We start from the raw sequence: 19,188 nt of genomic DNA, 5'->3' as shown, positions 1-19,188 counted from the left end.
TGTTTAAACATACATGGTGCTTGGCACTTCCTCACATCCATCTCTGAGTCACATTAGCTCCATTAATGAAAAAATAAATGTTGCAAAAGGGAAGTATTAACACAGCCAATGCCAAGGACATTAATTTTAAAAATGCTATTTACTTTGTATCAGAGCAGTCATATATCTTGATCTTGAGCAGTTCTTAGTCTTGTCCAGATTCTGATTCCATGCTGTAGAGACAAACTCAGTCCTGACTCTCCTTCCTGCACATGATTAATTTACTTGACACCTTTAGTACTGTATCTGCTTGATGGGCTTCATACATTTAGTACTTCATATTAAAGCAAGAATGAGATTTTTAGTGGAAATCCTGGATAGTGACTTACTGTAAAGTAGTATAGTCACAATACAGCTAAAATTATCTCCTTGAAGAGAGAAGACACTCGGCTCCATACACAACAGTTGGCCCAAACAGCTCTGGGAGAAATGTGCAGCTCTGTGAAGAGTGGGTGGGTTCCCAGTCTTGAGGGATAAGTGCTAGGTCCAGCCAGCTGCCTACGAGTACACTCAACATCTGTCTTTGAAGATCCAAGAGTTCAGATGCAGGACCCTAGTGAAGACAGCTGTGTAGGCAGCACACCTTCCTAAATCTGTTCCACTAACACAAACCAACCACAATCTACACATATTCTCCAAATCAACAGAGAAAACTACAGAGAGCACAAAACGACTGCCAAAGCACAAGGAAAAATCTATGTAGCCTCTGGGATGTGTGGGTGGTGATCTCAAGACACTAAGGACTTGGCAATTCTCTCCACAGCAGTCACTGTTAGAAGTAATCCAAATATCTTCAGGAATGAGAGAGGAACCAGAAGCAATTACCCTGTCAGGAAACGTGCCTTAGATAACCTGGAAATAACCTGGATATGTGAACACGAGTTGAGTTTATTTCCACCACGTCTTCACATGTCCAAGACGTGACTTCAGTCGCTCTGAGCAGACGCCAGGTGACCTCGATGCTCTCCTGCTCTGATACCACACTAGTGTCCATCTCCCCAGCAGGGTTCTTTGGCAGACATCACATGCTAAGTTAGCACTACTAAAGCCCCAGCTGATATTCTCTTCAAAACTCCTCTGTTCCCCCTCTCTTGGTCTCTATGGCAACGCCCAGCATCCTGCAAACAGCACCAGCCAGCTCGGGGCTCACTCTGCACTCATTCATCTCAGATGTTTGAAGAATCTCCTCTTTTCCTGTACAATGTTTCTAAAAACAGAGTTTTGCTCCCTGCTGATGCTCCCACATCTCTGACACAGTTCCAGTGCTCTGTGTTACAAACCATCACAGCTGCCCCGAATGAGGTCCCACTCCAGACTAGGTAAAAGAGCCAAAATCAAACCCAAACATGCTGTCTATCACTGGAGGCAGAGTGTGGACCTTCTCTTGAAAACCCTGGCTCTTGGGAGAGGTTTGCCTTTTAAAAGTTATCCCTGCTAAGTAAAGGCATTGAAGATCACCTGTAGATAGCCAAAATAAAAACAAGGATGCAAGGACAAAAGAGCATGACTTGACTTTGACCTACATTTTTTCAAGGTTACATTTTTCTTATCTGCTGTTTTGTTTAAATGGGCTGTGATTATATGTTGTTATTCCTCACTTTACACTCATTCTGCCCCTATGTTAATCCTGGCCTGGGAGAATCAAGATTTAATTTCACTTGATTCTGTTCTTATTCTTTTACTATACTCTTAAGACATTATTTCAGTACTGGCAATTTTCAATCTGATATTCTCAGAGGCTTTTTGAACATTTTTTTTTGCAATTTGGAAATTATTTTTAGGAAGAGGGGGATGTATCTGTGATGTACTTTTTATTCCTGCAAGAACAATGAAGAACAGGCCAGGAGTTCACAGTTTTAGACAGAATAATTGACACAGAAAATAAAAACATTTTGAAGAAAGAATGAATCAAAGAAATTTTCTTGAAGGAATTATATTATTTTTCCAAAAATTAATTTAATGGTACTTCTGTTTATGTGTATGGGGGAAAAAAACTACACATGCTACAATGGGAGAACTGTAACTTCTCCCAGTATATGGAAGAAAACATTTTCTTTCACAAAGAAAAAGTAATTTTTGTTGAGATAGTATATAATTTTCCACACACAAATATGTTCATCCAAATCCAGCCTACATGTCTCCGTACCTTATGCTCAAATTTTCCCTCACTGCATTCAATACATTAAGTGCTACCTAACTCCCACCTCCCAAATTCAGCAAAAAAACCTTTTTCTTTTTTTCTTTTTAAAAAAAGTTCCTTTGAAATAGAATGTGTTCTTGTTATGGCCTACAACTTAGAGGCTAAAAACAGCCATTAGTTAACAACCTACCTATTATCCTGCAAAGCGTTAACAAGTGTGCAACCCTGCTGTAAAGAAATTGCCCAAAGAAAAGGGCAGGGCACACTCCCTGGTCCACTCTGAACTGGAGAGAAAAAAACATACCAGGGTTTCATCACTCAAAAAGCTTTGCTCTTTTATCCTCCTGCTCTACCTAACCTTTGTTAGGCAGCACATAAAAGGGTGGGCCCCAGCATAGCCATGGGGTTCACATCCCTGTACGCAGGCATGAATCCTGGTCAGTGCCTAAATCCTGGGAGCTCTTCTGGAGCCACCTCACCACCCTAGGGACAGGGAGATGCTTGAGATTCTGCACCACCACTGTATTTACACTGAAGGCTGCACACTCTCATACACTTGAACTATCAAGTCAGAGTATTTGCTAGTCATTGGATTAAAACAGGGGAGGGGATGTACTGAAACCTACACTTTTCTAGATGCAAGAGGAAGAGATTATTTAAAATGGCTTGGAATAATTTTAAAGCCTCTTAGTCCAAGCTATGGTCCTAAAATCATATGATTTAAGTAATTCAAAGCAGTCATTGAGTTTAGCAATTTAGTGGTATTAAAGGAAATGCAGTTGACCCAAAGTAAACATGGTGAACCAAACGCACAAAAAGGAAAACAAGAATCCTAAGAAGCAGACAAGCAAGAAAATACAAGATGGCTGTGCTTTTGACATTTGTCCATCATACCTCTCACCCAACTGCTGACTAGTGATGGGAGGAGAAAGCAGAAAATATTGTCTTATCCTTTGTTTGCTTGTATTCTTGATTTCTGCTTTTACTGACTGCTCAATGTTTCTGCTATTTCACTTCCTCCTATCCCCTCTCTTTGCCTACTCAGCCAATCCTTCTCATACATTTTCCCAGTTCAGGATTTGGCTCTTCCCATTTCTTTTCTGTTTCCAGCTTATCAGCCTGCATCTTTTTACTGGTCTTCTTCTACCACTTTTATGCTTTCTTCTTTCCTTTCCTTGTTCCTCATCCTTTTATCACTTATTTTTTTATACAGGATACTCATCTTTCCATCTGTGCTCCCTTGTTGCCTCTCTGGTGGTTGGATCTGAAGAGGAGTAACTTTGTTTTGAGACACTTAAGTAGGAAATGGAGTTCCCTTCTTAATATTTTTCACAACAGTTGGGAACACACTGCACAGAGCTAAAATGTGTTTTAAGGTATTTTGCTGGATCCCATATAAACATTCAAAAAAATATTTTAAAAAGGATTTCCTATGAAACACTTCTTATAAATCTTTATGGCAATTGCAGTAAGTTCCATTTTTTCCCTTAAAATCAGGCATGAAATAAAAGTTATTACTGACATCTGTCATATTTTAAATTCCTTTATAAAATTTAGTAGTGGCAGCATAAAACAGATGTAGCATAAAACACCGTGAAGCAATCTCCCTAACAGAGCATGCTTTTAGGAAAGCAACTTCATCATTGACAGTCATTTAGTAACACAGAAGGCAGCTTCCCAGGAGATATTTGCTGCTGTTATATTAGAGGCAATTAAACTATAAGGTGATTTATTTCTTTGCAGCCACGTAATTGAACTTTCTAAAGCCATTAATGATACCTTATGAAAGTATCAGCAGATGTGGAACATGATTATCCCCAGTAAAACTGTGTTTACAACACACAGGGTCACAAAAATTCTACAAAATGCCATTTATTGTCAAAACATTAATATATTAACCCACAAAGGACAGTGCACTGAGGGTAGAAATGCTGTCAGTAAATGTACATCTCTTCACCCTTCCCCCAGCTCTCTCTTTCCTGTGATTGACAATGATTTTCAGAGAGTAGGCATTATCTCCAGGCAAGAAAATCTAGGTACATGAAAGATAGTTTTGTATTAGTTCTACTGCAGCACTACTGATTACTAAAGGAAGCTCCAGACAACAAAATATATATATTAAAAACAATGTGTATTTAAGAGTAAAAATATCCCATGTGTAAAAATAGGAATATCAATGCCTCACATACTTTCCCCACCATATTAACTAATCCAGCAAAAAAATCCTTGATATGTCATTTGCTGATTGATGAGCATAGAGAACTGAGACCTGAGCACAGAATTTTATTGCAGAAGACATTTTCATCTGCAGCCAAATCACCAGGGAAACACTTTGTCAAACAACTTCACTCTGCAGGGAGACTTTGTGACAATACTGGCAACTTTAGAATTTGTTCTGGTTTTTCCAAGAGCATCTACCTTTCCATGTTGAGAAATATTTACAGCAGCACTGCAATTCACACAGATGACCAGCTTAAAACTTGGGAAGAAGTGTTTCACATTTCATTGCAACAATATGTAAAAAATAGATGCTCACAAGCTCTAGTTTTAAAACAATATTTATCTCTTCATCTCTATATATAAATGACCCAATATATTTTTGGAAGACATTCATACCAAATCCATGTACTTTCATAATAACTGACATTATATCAAGCATATGCAGGACTACATATTGATACTTGTTTTGAAGTGCTCAAGTACCTCCTTTACCTCTCAAGTACCTCCTCCTCCCTTTTTAAAAAAAAAAAACTAACACAAGGCTGCTTTTCATCAGGTTAGGTAATATGCTAGGATTCCAGCTGAACACCATGGGTTAATATATTCACACTCCTGCTGCTCCTGAGAAAGGAATCTGAGTCCTGTTGATTGGCTTGAAGCTTCTAATTATTGTCTGTGTTGAACTAAATTCCCAGGTTTCACAATTTTTTACTGAGATGGAACAAAGGGTGACCTACAGTGAAATTTTCTCAGCTGAGAGCAGTCATACAGTGCTCTCAATGGCTCAGCTCTGCTGTCCACAGTGGGCTAAATTTGACAAATCCAAAAGTAGTCTCAGTCAGGACTTATGTACAAAATTGTATGCACAATTCCTTTGTTCGTAGATAAGCATAAAACCCCAAATAAGTGGCTAAGCAAGAGGGCTATAAGACTGCTTGGCATGTGATGGAGTAGGGAAAGTGAGGAGTGCCACTGCAGTCAAGGCATACTTTCATCCCAGCACATGGGCAGCAAGAACTTCCAGCTTCAATTCAACCTATTGGTAAAACTCCAGTCCCTTGCATTCAACAGGCTTCATTTCCCCTTTGGCTTCTATGCTTAAGCTCTCTAAATCTAACTGATAATTCTCTATCTAAAAATGAGGAGTTAAGCTGAATAATTAAAATTTTTATCAGAGAAGTTTCCTTAGGTACATCAATGCCATGTCACCCAAGCAATTTGCCAATAGTGTTGTTCCACCAACTAATTTAAAGTATGTGGGATCAAGTGTTTGGTTCTAGCTTCCAGTCAGCTGGAAAATAAAAAAAAAAAAATTATCCAGCACTGGTTTTTATGCATCACTGAGCTTCCATTTCCAGAACTCCTATTGCCACAGGATTCACCCAAACCTCTGCTGCTTCCCATGCTCCTTACACTGGCCTTTGGAAACATATGCTTTAAAAAAACACCATTCCACATGCAGAGTAAGAAAAACTAACAGGCTGCAATATGGTCTGAGCAGGTTACCACCAACTTCATTACCTTTTTTTAAACACACTTTAACAGTTACCTCTTATTAAACATTTCTCTATGTCATCCCCTCTTATCAAAAATCTCAGATCAAGTACCACCTCAGACAAATTATCCCCTTTATTTATAGATAAATTTTGGCAGGGATGATTTGAAGTGAGACTTTAAAATTGCAACTCTTCATACCTGCGGTTTTACTTGTTTCTTTTTTTTCATAAAAACCTCCTGAAACAAACAAACGAAATTTTAAAAAATCCCACCCCACCATATTCCTACACCATGAGCAGCTTAGCAAAAACAACTGTGTGTATCTCTTTGACAGGTTAAATTGCCACGAGAAGAGCAAGGCACCTAATACTCTCTGAGAGCATCTACACATCTGTCCCAGTGACAGATGTTCTGATATCACAAGGGAACAAGCCCCCAGCACAGAGCTGCTTCTGCAGTGACTGTAAGGGGGGTGCCCAGTTCCCTGTTCACTTATCCCTGGTGTGAGATGTAGAAAAGACTCCCTTGAGCTGGGCATCCTCAATCTGATGCTGCTAATCTTTTCCTGGCAGATCACTTTTATGAATTTTTTTCCCCGCTACTATACATTATTATCTTTGGCTCTCTTGACTATACAGACTGCATTTCAAATGGCACACAAATAAATATAAACCAGACAACAATGCCAAAGCTCTTATAATCCATAAAGCAGAGAGCACAAGGACAGGTTGACTGAACACCTCACATCTGGAAGAGGAAAGTGCTTTTCCCTTTCTACCAGAGCATATGAACACAGCTTGTTACAGGCACTGCTGCCTTAACGTGACAGGTTTACAAGGCCCTGGCTTGCTCAGCAGTAATGATCTTTCAACATGCCTGTCAGATCAATGCACAGCTTTCCTCTGGACCCACTTACTGGAACGCTGCTCAAGAGGAAATGTAACTTAGCAAAACCACGATCAAATCAGACGGCTCTAGCAGGAGCTGCTGCACTGAGAGCCATGGGGATGCCTGCAAAGTCCTTTGATTTGGGATGCTGGAATGACACATCCCTGATCCTTCATTGCACATAGCTTTACCTGTGCTACCTACTATTATTAAAGATTTTAACCTCATGATCTAGTTGTGTTTCAAGTCCTTTCCCACCACTGGGCTGCAATTTTTGGCAAATGTCTCACTCCATCTGGTCTTTGTCCCTGGCAAACAGCAGATAGTGTGAGGCAGTTAAGGTATTGTCCTGAACATAGTTAGACAAACTGCAAATGTAAAGAAAACATGGGACATCTCATTACCATAAAATTATGCTGGTTTTTACTCTCTCCTAAATGTAACTTTACATACACACAGCCTGATCAAGAAGACCTGTTAAAAAACAGACACAAAATGAAACACCTAAGAAACAACAGCTCAGCTATTATCATTGGGCAATGAACAATTTCTTACAGAGCCCCTACAGCAACTTCCTCTTAGAGATAGAAAGTGTTTGAATGGAGGGTGCAGCTGAGAAAGGTTTGATATTTATTTTTCAGATTTTTTAAAAAATGCTTCACTATTACAATCTAATCTGGTAAAACTAAATTTCAATCTTTTTTTCCAGTTAAGCCATTAGGTTCTAATCCTCTTGCTAGGAACAGCATTGCTATTAGTCCAAAGGGAGTTCAGACAGTAATTATTACTAGTGCCATAATAACAGACTCAGGATGTATAACTAACAAATAATTTCTCATTTTTAATTTAACTTAACTTTTGGACAGTAGAAAGTCTCCCCCACAATTTGGAAGCTGTTTCTCAAGGATCTTATTTTACCCTACTCAGAGTTACTAACATGAAAACACCTTCCAAAGTGTCAAATACCAGCTACTAACACTGCATGTCTGAGTTTTGAACATGACATCACTGAAATGACACTGCCTAAATCAAATCTGCCTTCTCTGAGAGGGAAGACATTAATACCTGACCAAACCATGCTAACATTTACTCCAGCTCAGCTCCAGCATCTCAAACTGATGTCAGAAGACTTTTACTAGGAACTTAATACCTAACAAGAAGCTTTAGGACACAAGTGCACCTAAAATGCAACTGTTGAGTTGTAAAACAGGGCAGCATTACAGTAACTCAACAGAAATGTATGTCACCATTCAGTGCACATAATCTCTAAGTAACAACTTATCCTACTGATCTGTTTTAGAAGAAAGTAAAAAACCAGAATGCTGGATGCAGAAGCAACCAACATCATGAAAAACTGAACAAAGTCAGCATGGTCTCCTTGCTGGGGTCCCATCTCTGGGGGCAGTTACACAGTTAATGGAGCAACTGCAGATGCTGCATTTTCAATCCTGCTTCAAAACTATTATTTAATTCCTAATATATTTCTGGCTCCACCAGAAGACCAGAAATAGTATGAAATTAGGCTTCAGTACTTATTCATGAGATTGAATTTTAGCAATTCTTCTTTTTGGGATTGAGGCTTGATTCTCCTCTCATTTGCTCTCACACAGAAAAGGAGTAACTGCCAAGGTCAATGTCAGTGCAAGAAAGGGATGAGTCATTCCTTAACTGCAGGTCTGTACCAAAAGGGAAGAAGTGATTTCCCATCCAAGGCAGCACAGACAACTGAAGCAGTGAAGAAGCAGAGCTAAGAGTTTCAGCTGCACAGGACTGTGAGCTGTATGTTGTTGTATCTCTACTGTTTTTTGTACTCTTTAAAGCCAACTCCAATGCTTTCTGGCACACTGGCTATCAGACTTTCCTCTCAGGAACACACAAAGGCAAGGCAGTAAGTGTGCTGTTTTACATGCCATGGGGCTTGCCAGGTGTAAGCTGGAACAGTATGATGGACCTCTTATGTCAGTGGACAATCTCTTTGTTTTACTTTTAGCAGTTAGGAGATTACAAGATACACCTTTTACCCTTTTCTAACATGCCAGTATAAAAGACCTAGCTTTTGACACCACTATCAATACTATGCTCAAAAATTCAGTGGGTGGACCAGCTAGTGAGGTAAGCAAACAAATGTTACCCCCTTGCAGTCACACTGGGAACACAAACAGTACACACAGACACCAGCAGAGTAGATTAAAACTCACTGAAATGACTGCAAGGAGGTTCACATTTAATTAACAGGCTACAAGATTCAGATGGACAGAGCAAAAATAGACAAATGAAACACAACCCTGAAGGTCCTTCCTTTATACAGCAGAAAAGAACTGAAGAAAGAAGTCATGGATATTTTACAGGTGTATGTACTAATAAGGACTTCTATATTCCTTTTACTTAGAGAACACTTCCTGCTCTATCATCACAATTTCTTTGACAGAAGAATACTCTAACTCCACAAGCTACCAACTTCAACTATCTCTCAGGAAGGCTCAAACACCAGTGAGTACCACATAGTTGGGGTACTCCAAACTATGAAAATCCCTTTTAAAATCTTGACAACAAGCACCACAGCCTCACACCTACTGGAAATCAACCAGACAGAGGAGAAGGAGCCACTACATGTGAACAAAATTTTATCCAGGAATACAAAGCCAGTACAAAGAAACCTGCCAAGCCAGCCAGTGTGTTTCAGAATTAGAAGAGTGACACAGACAAGTTTCACCAAGCAGCACAGCAAACAGCAGCAGCTGAATGGCCAGGACCACCACACGGATGTGCAAGTGAAATGGCACATAGGTAACAACTCTTCCCCACACCTGGACTCCCTCTTTCCTGGGAATGACTAATTTGTACCTTGATGGGACCTGAAGAAATCCCACCAGAATGGAAGAAGCTAGTTTTGTGAAGTTTAAAACCAATTCCAGCTTTAAGGAAAGGATAGTGGTGTTGGTGGCTTGGATAATACAACAAAAAATGGAGAATTCGGATTTACCAGTCTCTATTCAGGAAGAATCAACAACTTTGCAAGACACAGATCAAATGAACTCTGACCTCACTGGACATGTGTGATCTTGAGTATTAGATCCATAACTAACACACGGTGATGCCATTAGGCAACTTTTTAAAATTAGCCATACATGCTCACAATATAGGAACTCACAAACCATAAGTCAGAAAAAAGTGGGACAGAGAAGGCAACACTGGACCTGAGGATTTGGCACTGGAAAGATTCCTCTGAGACAGGATTTGCAAAGTAAACAAAAGTATGCTGGAGTGCAAATACATCTACCATTTAAGTGGCCTGTAAGTGCCTAAGAGTTTGGGAAGATGTTCTCTTCTGCATTGCATCTGCCTATGAACTGCTGAACTTTAAACCAACACCTCCCTCTGCCTGCTGAGCCAGCTCCCCCTGCAAAACACCCCAGTAACTTCACTAAGCATGCCCCTCTCCTCTGGGTGTCCGTAACATTCCTTTGGAATTGACTTGGGGAATTTCTGTGCAATGCTTTTCATCACTTAAGTTCTCACCCCCTTTAATTTGGCAAATCTAACACATTATGTGAAGGGACTCCAAAAAGTTGAAAAATAAATTAATAAATTATCTGGATCATGCCTCTGCTGCTTGAAAATAAGCATTTTTTCTTTCATGAGAATTATTTTACTTCTTTGCTTGGATGCTACCTGCATGCATGCAGTAACCACCAAGAAAATTTGTTGGGAAAACTATCAACTATGTGTCCAAAAATGCACTGAAATTACTGACTCCTGCAAAGAGGATTTTCTAAAAGCTGGTTATTTAGGCCATGTGCAGCCTGCATGAACAATCTTCTGTGGCAGGAAATGCATGAATTTTTCTATATCAGATTCTCATCTGTTTCTCAGAAATTCCCCAATCAGTACTTAAGAACAAGGTAATTTTTTAATCAAAAGCCTATTGGGTGAGCTGTCTGCCCCCAGGTCCATCTCATTCATCTCTCTGGACATGGGTTTCAGTTTTCTTCTCCAAGGAGGTTAACAGATTGCTGTAATTGGATGGCCCCAAGAAAAGTGCTTTAAGCACCAGAGCAGCTAGAAAGAGAACCCAGCCCATGCTCTGAGCAATGAAAGAATTCCCCTTTATTAAATACTGCTAGCAAGGTATTTTAAGTACTTCAGGAAAAAGCATGATCTAAGAGTTAATTTACTTGTATACTGTTATGAAAAGGTCTTCCTTGGCATGCAGTCAAACCTGTCCATATCCCACTAGTAGTAAGAAATAGAAAAATCTTACTCTGACTAGTGATTGCATCTTTTAAACACCTGTAAACGCTTAAAATTCTGTAATTAACTTCCTTCCCCCACTTCCTTACTACAGTTGGCCTACTGTGACAACTACTACTGCCACAGAAGCACAGTTCCTCGTCATCTGCTTTATTTGTAAACATATCAAATATTTTCTAAAATTATTTTCTGAAAATGCACAAATAAGAAAAGAAGTCTTGCCTGACCTCTAACCTTGTGAAATCTGTACTGTATTTGTCATAATTAAAAAAGCACACCTGGTTCTGCATTCTTCCTGTGTTTTCATTTGCAGTGTTTTTTCAGGATTTTAACAAGGTTAGAAGGTAATTTACCATAATTACAAAATGCAGAAAACCAAAACAATTTACAACCAATTACGCAGAGTTAAAACAGATGTCTGAACAACATACAAAGCTATGTGAAGCATTACCTAAAAAAAAAGGCCTAAAACTTATAGTCACAAAATCCACCACAATTAAGACTCCTTGAAGTTTCAATCTGAATATACCTCACGCCTTTTTAATTCTCAAGAGCTGATATATCCACATAAAATCAGTGAATATTTATTGAGAGTGAGCATAACACTGAATAACCAAACAACAATAAATATGTGCGCAGTCCTCTGTGAAAAAGAAACTCCCTGAAAACCCCTAACTACCAAATCAGATTAGACTTTTCAGCATGACAAGATAAGCAGAAGTTTTCCTTAACATTTCACTTTAACAAAACTGAATATATAAACTCTGCATCAACAAAAACTCAATTGTTATCTGTGGATACCACTCACAGATAAAAGCAGTCCCTGGGATGGCTCAGCACCATGTAACAGCAACCTCCAGTATGTGGTGTATGGGGAGCATGTCCCACAGTACCCAAAACACTGAATCAAAGATGATACATCTGGACAATACCAGTTAAATCCATAAATATGGTGACTCACTGGAAAGATAATAAGATATAATCTCTTATTGAATCAGAATGTGCAATGATGGATTCTCTGAAGAATGATGGATACACTTCAGTCAAAGGGAGAATTTCTGCTAGACACAGAGTTATCAGAAGCAGATCTGAAAAAAAATATTTACAGCCTTCAGATGAAACACAAATATCATATCAAAAGCATTTGCTGTTTCACTTAACCCAGGCAAAGATATAAAACCACTTTTAAAAGCAGGTCTTCCAGAAAAATTCAGTTATCGAAAATAAGTTTCTTCTATTTCCAGATGCCAGAATTTTGAAGTAATGCATTAGTCAAAATTGCTTCTAAGAAGAAGGTTGTTTCTTTCTCCTTTTTGTTTTTTAGGGCTGGGAGAAAGTAGTGAGGTGAAAAGGACAACAGACTCATTCATTAAATTACACACACATACATATTCTTTTGCACACAGACTGTCAAGAAAGTAGAAAAAAAAGACCACCATTGCCCAAGTGTGAATAATAAAATGCCGTTATATTGAGAGCTCCTGTTTCAAAGGCACTGGGATTACCTGTCACATCAGAGCACTGTTCTGCAGGTCTGAGGGACAACTTTGAAAGGCATTTGTCACTGAACCAATTCACCAAAGCTACTGAACCAATGAGCACAGGAAAACCATTTCAACTGGCAATGCCTAGAAAACAGCTGGACTGAAAGGAAGAAATAACTGCTCAAAATTTGAAGTGTGTAAAGATATGGGGACAGAAGACAGCAAGAAAAGCTTTTTTAAAAATCTGAGCAATCAGCTTGGACTGGTGTATGAAACACAAAGGGAGAGTTCTCTGGGAACAGAAGCACCAGAGAAGCATTTGTTCCACATTAGGCCTTGCTCCCAGGGACATTGCTGGTATTATTTACATGCCCAGGAGCTCTAGCAATGCTCCAAAGGAAGGGTGCTTACCTGTGAAGAATGACTTGATGACAAATGTTATTTCTGCAAAACACATTCTCCTTAAAAGTACTGTCCTTAAATCATACTACAGATCTAATATATTTACCAAGAACTTTGCTTCCTGTGATTTCCCAAAGCCTTGCTTTATGATTACTTCTCAGTGTTTTTCATCAGGTTCTAAAATAGCATGCTGGCTTCCAACATAAAAACTAAACAGATCTTCCAAAGCATCAAAAAATATAACCAACAGATGAGACCACTTTATCTGACTTTTAAAACTACTGCTGTTGGAGTTACAAATCTAGAAAACATAAATAAGAACTGGTACTACTAGATGTTACTAAAAGAAAACTATTTCATATCATTATATGGTTGCTTTGAAGCTTCTATAACTCTGTCAAAAGGCAGGTGACATATTTCATGGGTACAAGAAAAATATTTTTTAAGTTCTATGTATTTCAAAACTTGCCTAAACCATATGCATGCTGACCATATGTGAAAATGAGATGGACAAAGATCCCCTATGTTACCTAAGGTGTGGACAACAGTTTCCCAAATGGCACGACTTGACAAACATCATCCACATGCTGGGCTGCAGCGTTACAGCTGGGGAGCTGCTCCTGCAGCAGCTGTCTGCTCATGCCCTCCAGCCTCCAGTAAAAGGCATCTGACTCCACTGGAGGGGTGCAGCACCCCTGGCTCAGGACATGAAGGTGAGCTCTGGTAGGTCTCAGGGTCTCAGCTGCTCTGCTGGAAGGTGACGTGACCCTGTCACCGTGCATCTCACCCTTGCTCTGAGCCCCAGCACTGAAGAATGGGCAGGGAACCTTGTAGCAGCTGTCTTAAAACAGCTTCCAGCCCCAAAAGTGAATTGATCCTGAATTAATTCTCAGCCAGTGCAGCAGTGACTCTATGTAGACCATGGGTCAGCAACCTTGCCCAAATGGCATGTCAGACTGTGTGTATCCAAATCACAGAAACCCAACAGAAGATACTCCTTCTCAGAGGAAAACAGGGCTCCTTTTTACCTGTCCTCTGCAGAGGAAACTATTCCTCCAGCTCTTCCAAGATGGCAACTTGGTGGGGAGCAGGTGTCAGAGATGCTACTTTTCTGGGACACCTCTCAGCACAGTACAACACCTCAGCTGCTCTTCTGCTAAATGCACTTGAAGTACGTGACCCTCTGCAATTCACTGCTGCACTGCCCACACCAAACAAATGCTGACATAACAGGAGGTGCCCACCCAAGGCTCAATGCATCTCTCTTCAGTGCCACTCTGCTCTCCTCTCAAGCACAGGTGACTTCTGCATAACCTTCTCTTAACTCCCATGCCTGTGTCACTAAGCTTTTCTGCTCACAGAGCTTTAGGTGGATCTGCCTCCAATAACTTGACTATTATGCATTTACCCTGAATATGAGTACTCTGGCTGCATCCAAGGAATGTCCAGGAGATGGAAATACAGCTCCTTCCAAAGGCAAAAGTTGCCAGCTGGAGGGTAATGGTGTAGTGGCTGGGTAAGGTGACAGACCATCAGTGCTACCACAGAGGGGATTTCTGTCTGGTCCATGCAGCCCAATTTCCCTGCTGTGGGAACAGTGGTGAAGGGAATATGAAAAGGAGTGATCTTGCCTTCAGACAGCAGCAGAATGAGGCTGGAAATGAATGATGTGCTAAAACCCAAATCACCTCCCTTCTTTCTTCTGTCCCAGGTTATCTCTCTAAACTCCTGGATTATGAGGAACATTTAGTAAAGTTCCTTCTTCCACTGTATCACATCACCAACTGTTTAACAGCACTCACATCATGGTTGATCATTTTCTTCCCAAGATGGAGAGTTCAGGTCTATTTCTGCAGATTTGTGATTTCTATTGTATGAAGTTTACCAACAGTAATTATTTTAAGTAATGTAAGTGTCTTCCCTTCCGTGTCACCTTCCCTTCGGTGTCACTGAAAATCTCTAAACTCTGAATCTGCAACTCCTCAGCTATTTCTGCTGTACAGCTAATCTAAAATAAAAATTTTTGTTTTGTCACTGAATAGACAGATTTTTCACATTTTTTTCAATATGATTCCAGGCTGAAGAGATTTTGTTACAGTTTTTTAGATGTGGAGTACACAAGTTACTTTTAGATACTTTTACAGGTATACATAATCTTAAATTAAGAAATATTTTGAAAGTTACAGAATAAGAAAAACTGTTTTATAGGCTTCAATTGCACAATGAACTCCTAGACAAAACCATTATACTTATCATGATTGTGTACCTATTTACAATTTCTTGTCAACAAAATCGAAAAGAAAAAAGACAATTTAAAAATGTTTTGCCTTTATTTAAATTACTCAAGTCCTATGTATCACATTCTCCCTGCTGAGTCCATCTAGGTTGTGTTATCCTTTCATTTAAGAACAGACTCAATCTTTGCTGTGAAATAAACAAATAAAAAGTATTTCCCAGATGAATAATTTTATCCCTCTCTAGGTAAGTCTTTCCCCTCCATCTTTACATTCCTGTATTACTCTTGAAAGACACTGACAGCAGACTGAAGGCACTGTCAGACAAAAATTACTTCTGCAGCGGACAGGAATTCAATCTTGTAACACTTCTTTTTGATCAGATAAAATTTTTGTAGACCCTCTCCTAAAATGGGAAGTATTTTTTAAAAGACATTCATCTTCTGGCAAAACGAACCTCACAATTTCAAAGGAGGATTGCAAACAAGATGGTTTACTGGAGAGGAAAATAATAGCTACTGACTTTTGGACTGTCAGAAAAGAAGAACACAATTAAAACATTAGCCATCCACTATAGAACAGAAAGACTAGAGGAGACAGGTATTTGCCAGAATATTTCCTAAGACTAAAACCATAACTACTGGTTTGACATTTCACAAATAAAATGACAGAAAAGCGAATCCGAAGGAGAAATTGTTTTAGGTGGAAAACAGTGTTTCAGGCTAGATATAACACACCTATGAGTAGAACTGAACTAGTTCCATTGCAAGCAAAACACTTCAGTTAAGGACAAGTAAAAATCCAGCCAAGGCTGTGCCAAAATATTCCTGTTCTGCAACAAGTAATCCACCACAATACAATACATTTGAACCTCACAGTTATGTACTGTTGCTCTAAGCATTCATTATTCACTCATGAATAAAATCACTAAAGTTGATGTATTAGCTGAGTTTATTTTTTTTCTCTCAAGGAGAGAAAAATACTACTGAACTAGAAAGAAAACCTTAAATAAAAGAAAAACGCAGAAAAATTATCAAAAGCATTTTCCTTAGCAACACTGAAAAATATAAGCTGCAAAACATGATAGTGTATACAAACTTCTAATTTCATTTTTTATACATACCTGTTTTACCAAGCACACTTCCAGATTTATTAAAAAAATATTATTGGAAAAAGTTTACGTTTGAAATATCTTTTCACTTTAAAACACTCTGACATGACAGTCAAGTTTTACAAGCTGATAAAACACCTCTGTTACTGAGTAGAACTACTCTTCAGAGTATTTCTACAACTTCATCTTCGTGTCCAACAATGCACCCAGTGTGGAGTCTGACAAACAATATCTATTTGGCTCTTACTGTTTAAAGGGTTTAATAGTATTTTGTGTAGCTAAGTACACTGTATACAAATTCTTTGTCATTTATTTTGGTGGTGATGTATGCAGAGTTTAGTGTTAGCCAAAGCAAGTGCAAATTTTTTTTTAAGGAAAACTACAATTGCTTAATCTTGAAACCTGCATTTTACACCTTTTAGGCATAAGCAGATAAATTTTCAGTGTCACTACTGCTGAGATTTCCTGCTATTTTTATTTTCTACTGACAGAATACTCAAAGCTGACAAATGTTGTAGAACAGACATAGATATTAAAAGCTTCAATTTATAGCAAATAGTGACAGTTTGCTTTTGATGCTCATAAACCAAAAATCTAAGAGGTGTAAATAGAGAAAAAGTGGCAACAAAACAGATAGATTTTTAAATAATTGTACAAGCAATAATGATACAGAGTAACATATCTGCTTTCATTGTGCACATACAACATCATCAAGTTTATGGATCTTGAAATAGCCCTTTTAAATATGGCTTATATATAAAAAAATCAGGTACCATATGCGTAAGTGAACGAGAAGACCAAAAAGATAAAATGTAGAGCATATCTAAGCACATCTTTTTGAACTGCTGGGCTTTGCTGTGAATATTACTGCTCTTCTTTACTAAAGTTGTGTTTACATTTGATGAAGTGGTGTCTATCACCTCTCCAGCTTCAGTCCCTAAAATGGTTATTTTCTCACTCTCCTCTCTTCTGCCACCATAAAATGTGGGTTAACAATTACCACTGCAACTTTTCAACACCCAGAAAGTTTATATCTATCTCTCAATAACCATATCAAATACTTTATTTCAGCACACAGATCTCCCAGTTTGATTAGTTTTAAGACCTTTTGCACAGTGAGGTAATTGTCTAAGATGCTGAGGATCCATACATTCCTGGTATTAAACACTGAATTGCTGGCTGCATGTCCTGTATTAAATAATAATATTAAAAGGGAGAGTATGAAGGATAAGGAAAGAAATTATAGCTGCCACTTCATGATAAAGACTGTGTTGCAGACAGCTGAAATACTTGGTATTTATGGTATGTGGCATCACTGTACTTCCCAGTGGAATATGCCAGACCTCACCTCACAAAGGACCTAAACAAGCCTGTGGATGAGCAGCTTCCCCTGCCTGATGCAGCTTAAGGTGTTTGACCTTCTCTCACGAGCCAAGAATACTGGCACAAGAAAATGTGATTTACTGATTAATTAAATACAAAATCATCTTTCCCTGAGATTATAAATGAACATGTAGAGTAACTATTCTGTGACTGCAGTGTCCTATGCTCCTGACCTGGCTACTCTGCACAGTCAAACAAGTCTGACAGTACATTTAACTCCTTAAGAGATTTCTCCTTACTTTTTATTCCTGTTTCATTGAGCATTTTTCCCCCACATATTCTACTCTAACTAACAGAAGACCTGCCTATGCTTCAAAACCTGCATTAGTAAGTTTGCATTCTGCACAGTTGACATTGAGCATTTTTGCACATTTTTTCCTGTTATTGCACTGTGAAAACTTTCATCATCACCAAAGCACAGCACACACTGCTTTACTCTACAGTAACTTAAGAATTTCTAGTAAGACTAATTGTCTTTAATTGTCTGTAACTTATGTTATAATATGTACAGTATATATTATAACTTCTGTTATAATATACACAGTAAATGCCTCAACAAGAGCAACAATCATAAAATTAAATGCTTGATGCATCGATTTTGGTTTTTTTCCTTTCCTTCACTTAGTGATCATCTCAGGAAAAAGTAATGCTGAATAACAAAACACTGAAACTCTATTTATTTTGTCTTTTCACACTGAAACTTCCAAAGATGATTACAGAAGGAAAATTTTCAGGCTTCACTGCTGCTTCCAAAAAGTCTCCAAAGGAAAAATCATTTGAAAGCCAAAGTTCACAAGAATAGAAAGCAACCTCATAAGGTAGGCAAAGTATGCTGTGGCACATTTCTCTATTGCAAATTGCTATTTTTGCTTACTAAGAAAACTGGGAGTTTTATGCTCACATTCTTTCCTGACAAAGTTGTGCTTTCAGCTACATGAGGATATTTTAAAATCTCTTAACTTTATCATTTTTAACACTACTATTTTTAACTTAGCTATTAATTTACTTTTAAAGTGAAAAAACTTCTTTCTCTTCTCCACTCATCTGTGTTAAAGAGTCATCAGGGTTGGGACAGAAGATTACTAAAAAAATTAGAAAACCTACTTGTAGTGTCTTATGTGTAGTTCATACCTCCCACTAGCAGAACATATGCTATGAAGTGCCATGATGGGTGAAATAAAAGGACTACAAATCCATGGCAAAGGTTAAGACAGTGGAGGTTATTGCCTTCCAATGAACTCCGCTGAGAAAGCTGAAAGCAAACTGAACCTGCATTCCAGGTTTTATGTTTCCTATAGGAACAATTACTGTTAAAGGTCTCCAGTAATAAAATAAGTCAATTTGAGAATCTGAACATTTTTTGTATTATTCTCACTCAAGATCACTTTTCCCCCTTCTTCTTCAACAATTTGCTTAAAAATATTTCAACATACTTTTTCAGGGAAGACCCCTCAATTTCATCCATCTTTCCTTGTAAGTTAACTTTTTAAACCTTTGACTTTGCTTGATCCTCTGCTCTGGATTTTCTCATCTTTTTTG

General features: G+C 38.5%; 1 protein-coding gene across 6 annotated transcripts in view; it reads right to left on the bottom strand.

The window, feature by feature from the left end:
• RSU1 (Ras suppressor protein 1) overlaps window positions 1-19,188 on the bottom strand; it is a 91,860-nt gene that overhangs the window by 9,006 nt on the left and 63,666 nt on the right. The window contains exon 9 of one of the 6 annotated variants that reach the window (XM_079302429.1): window positions 2,373-2,463. The exons of 3 other annotated variants lie outside the window; for them this stretch is intronic. In XM_079302429.1, coding sequence (XP_079158555.1) covers window positions 2,388-2,463 — 76 coding nt within the window. In that variant the 3' untranslated portion in view covers window positions 2,373-2,387. Of the gene's footprint in view, window positions 1-2,372; window positions 2,464-4,195; window positions 4,212-12,644; window positions 12,664-19,188 lie in introns of those variants that run through there. 2 more of the 6 variants (XM_079302436.1, XM_079302435.1) reach the window with 2 other exon arrangements.

Source organism: Erithacus rubecula, assembly GCF_903797595.1.
Source record: "Erithacus rubecula genome assembly, chromosome: 3".
Lineage (NCBI taxonomy): Eukaryota > Metazoa > Chordata > Aves > Passeriformes > Muscicapidae > Erithacus > Erithacus rubecula.
The sequence above is the reverse complement of the archived record's forward strand: the minus strand, read 5'-3'. Positions and strand labels throughout refer to the sequence as shown.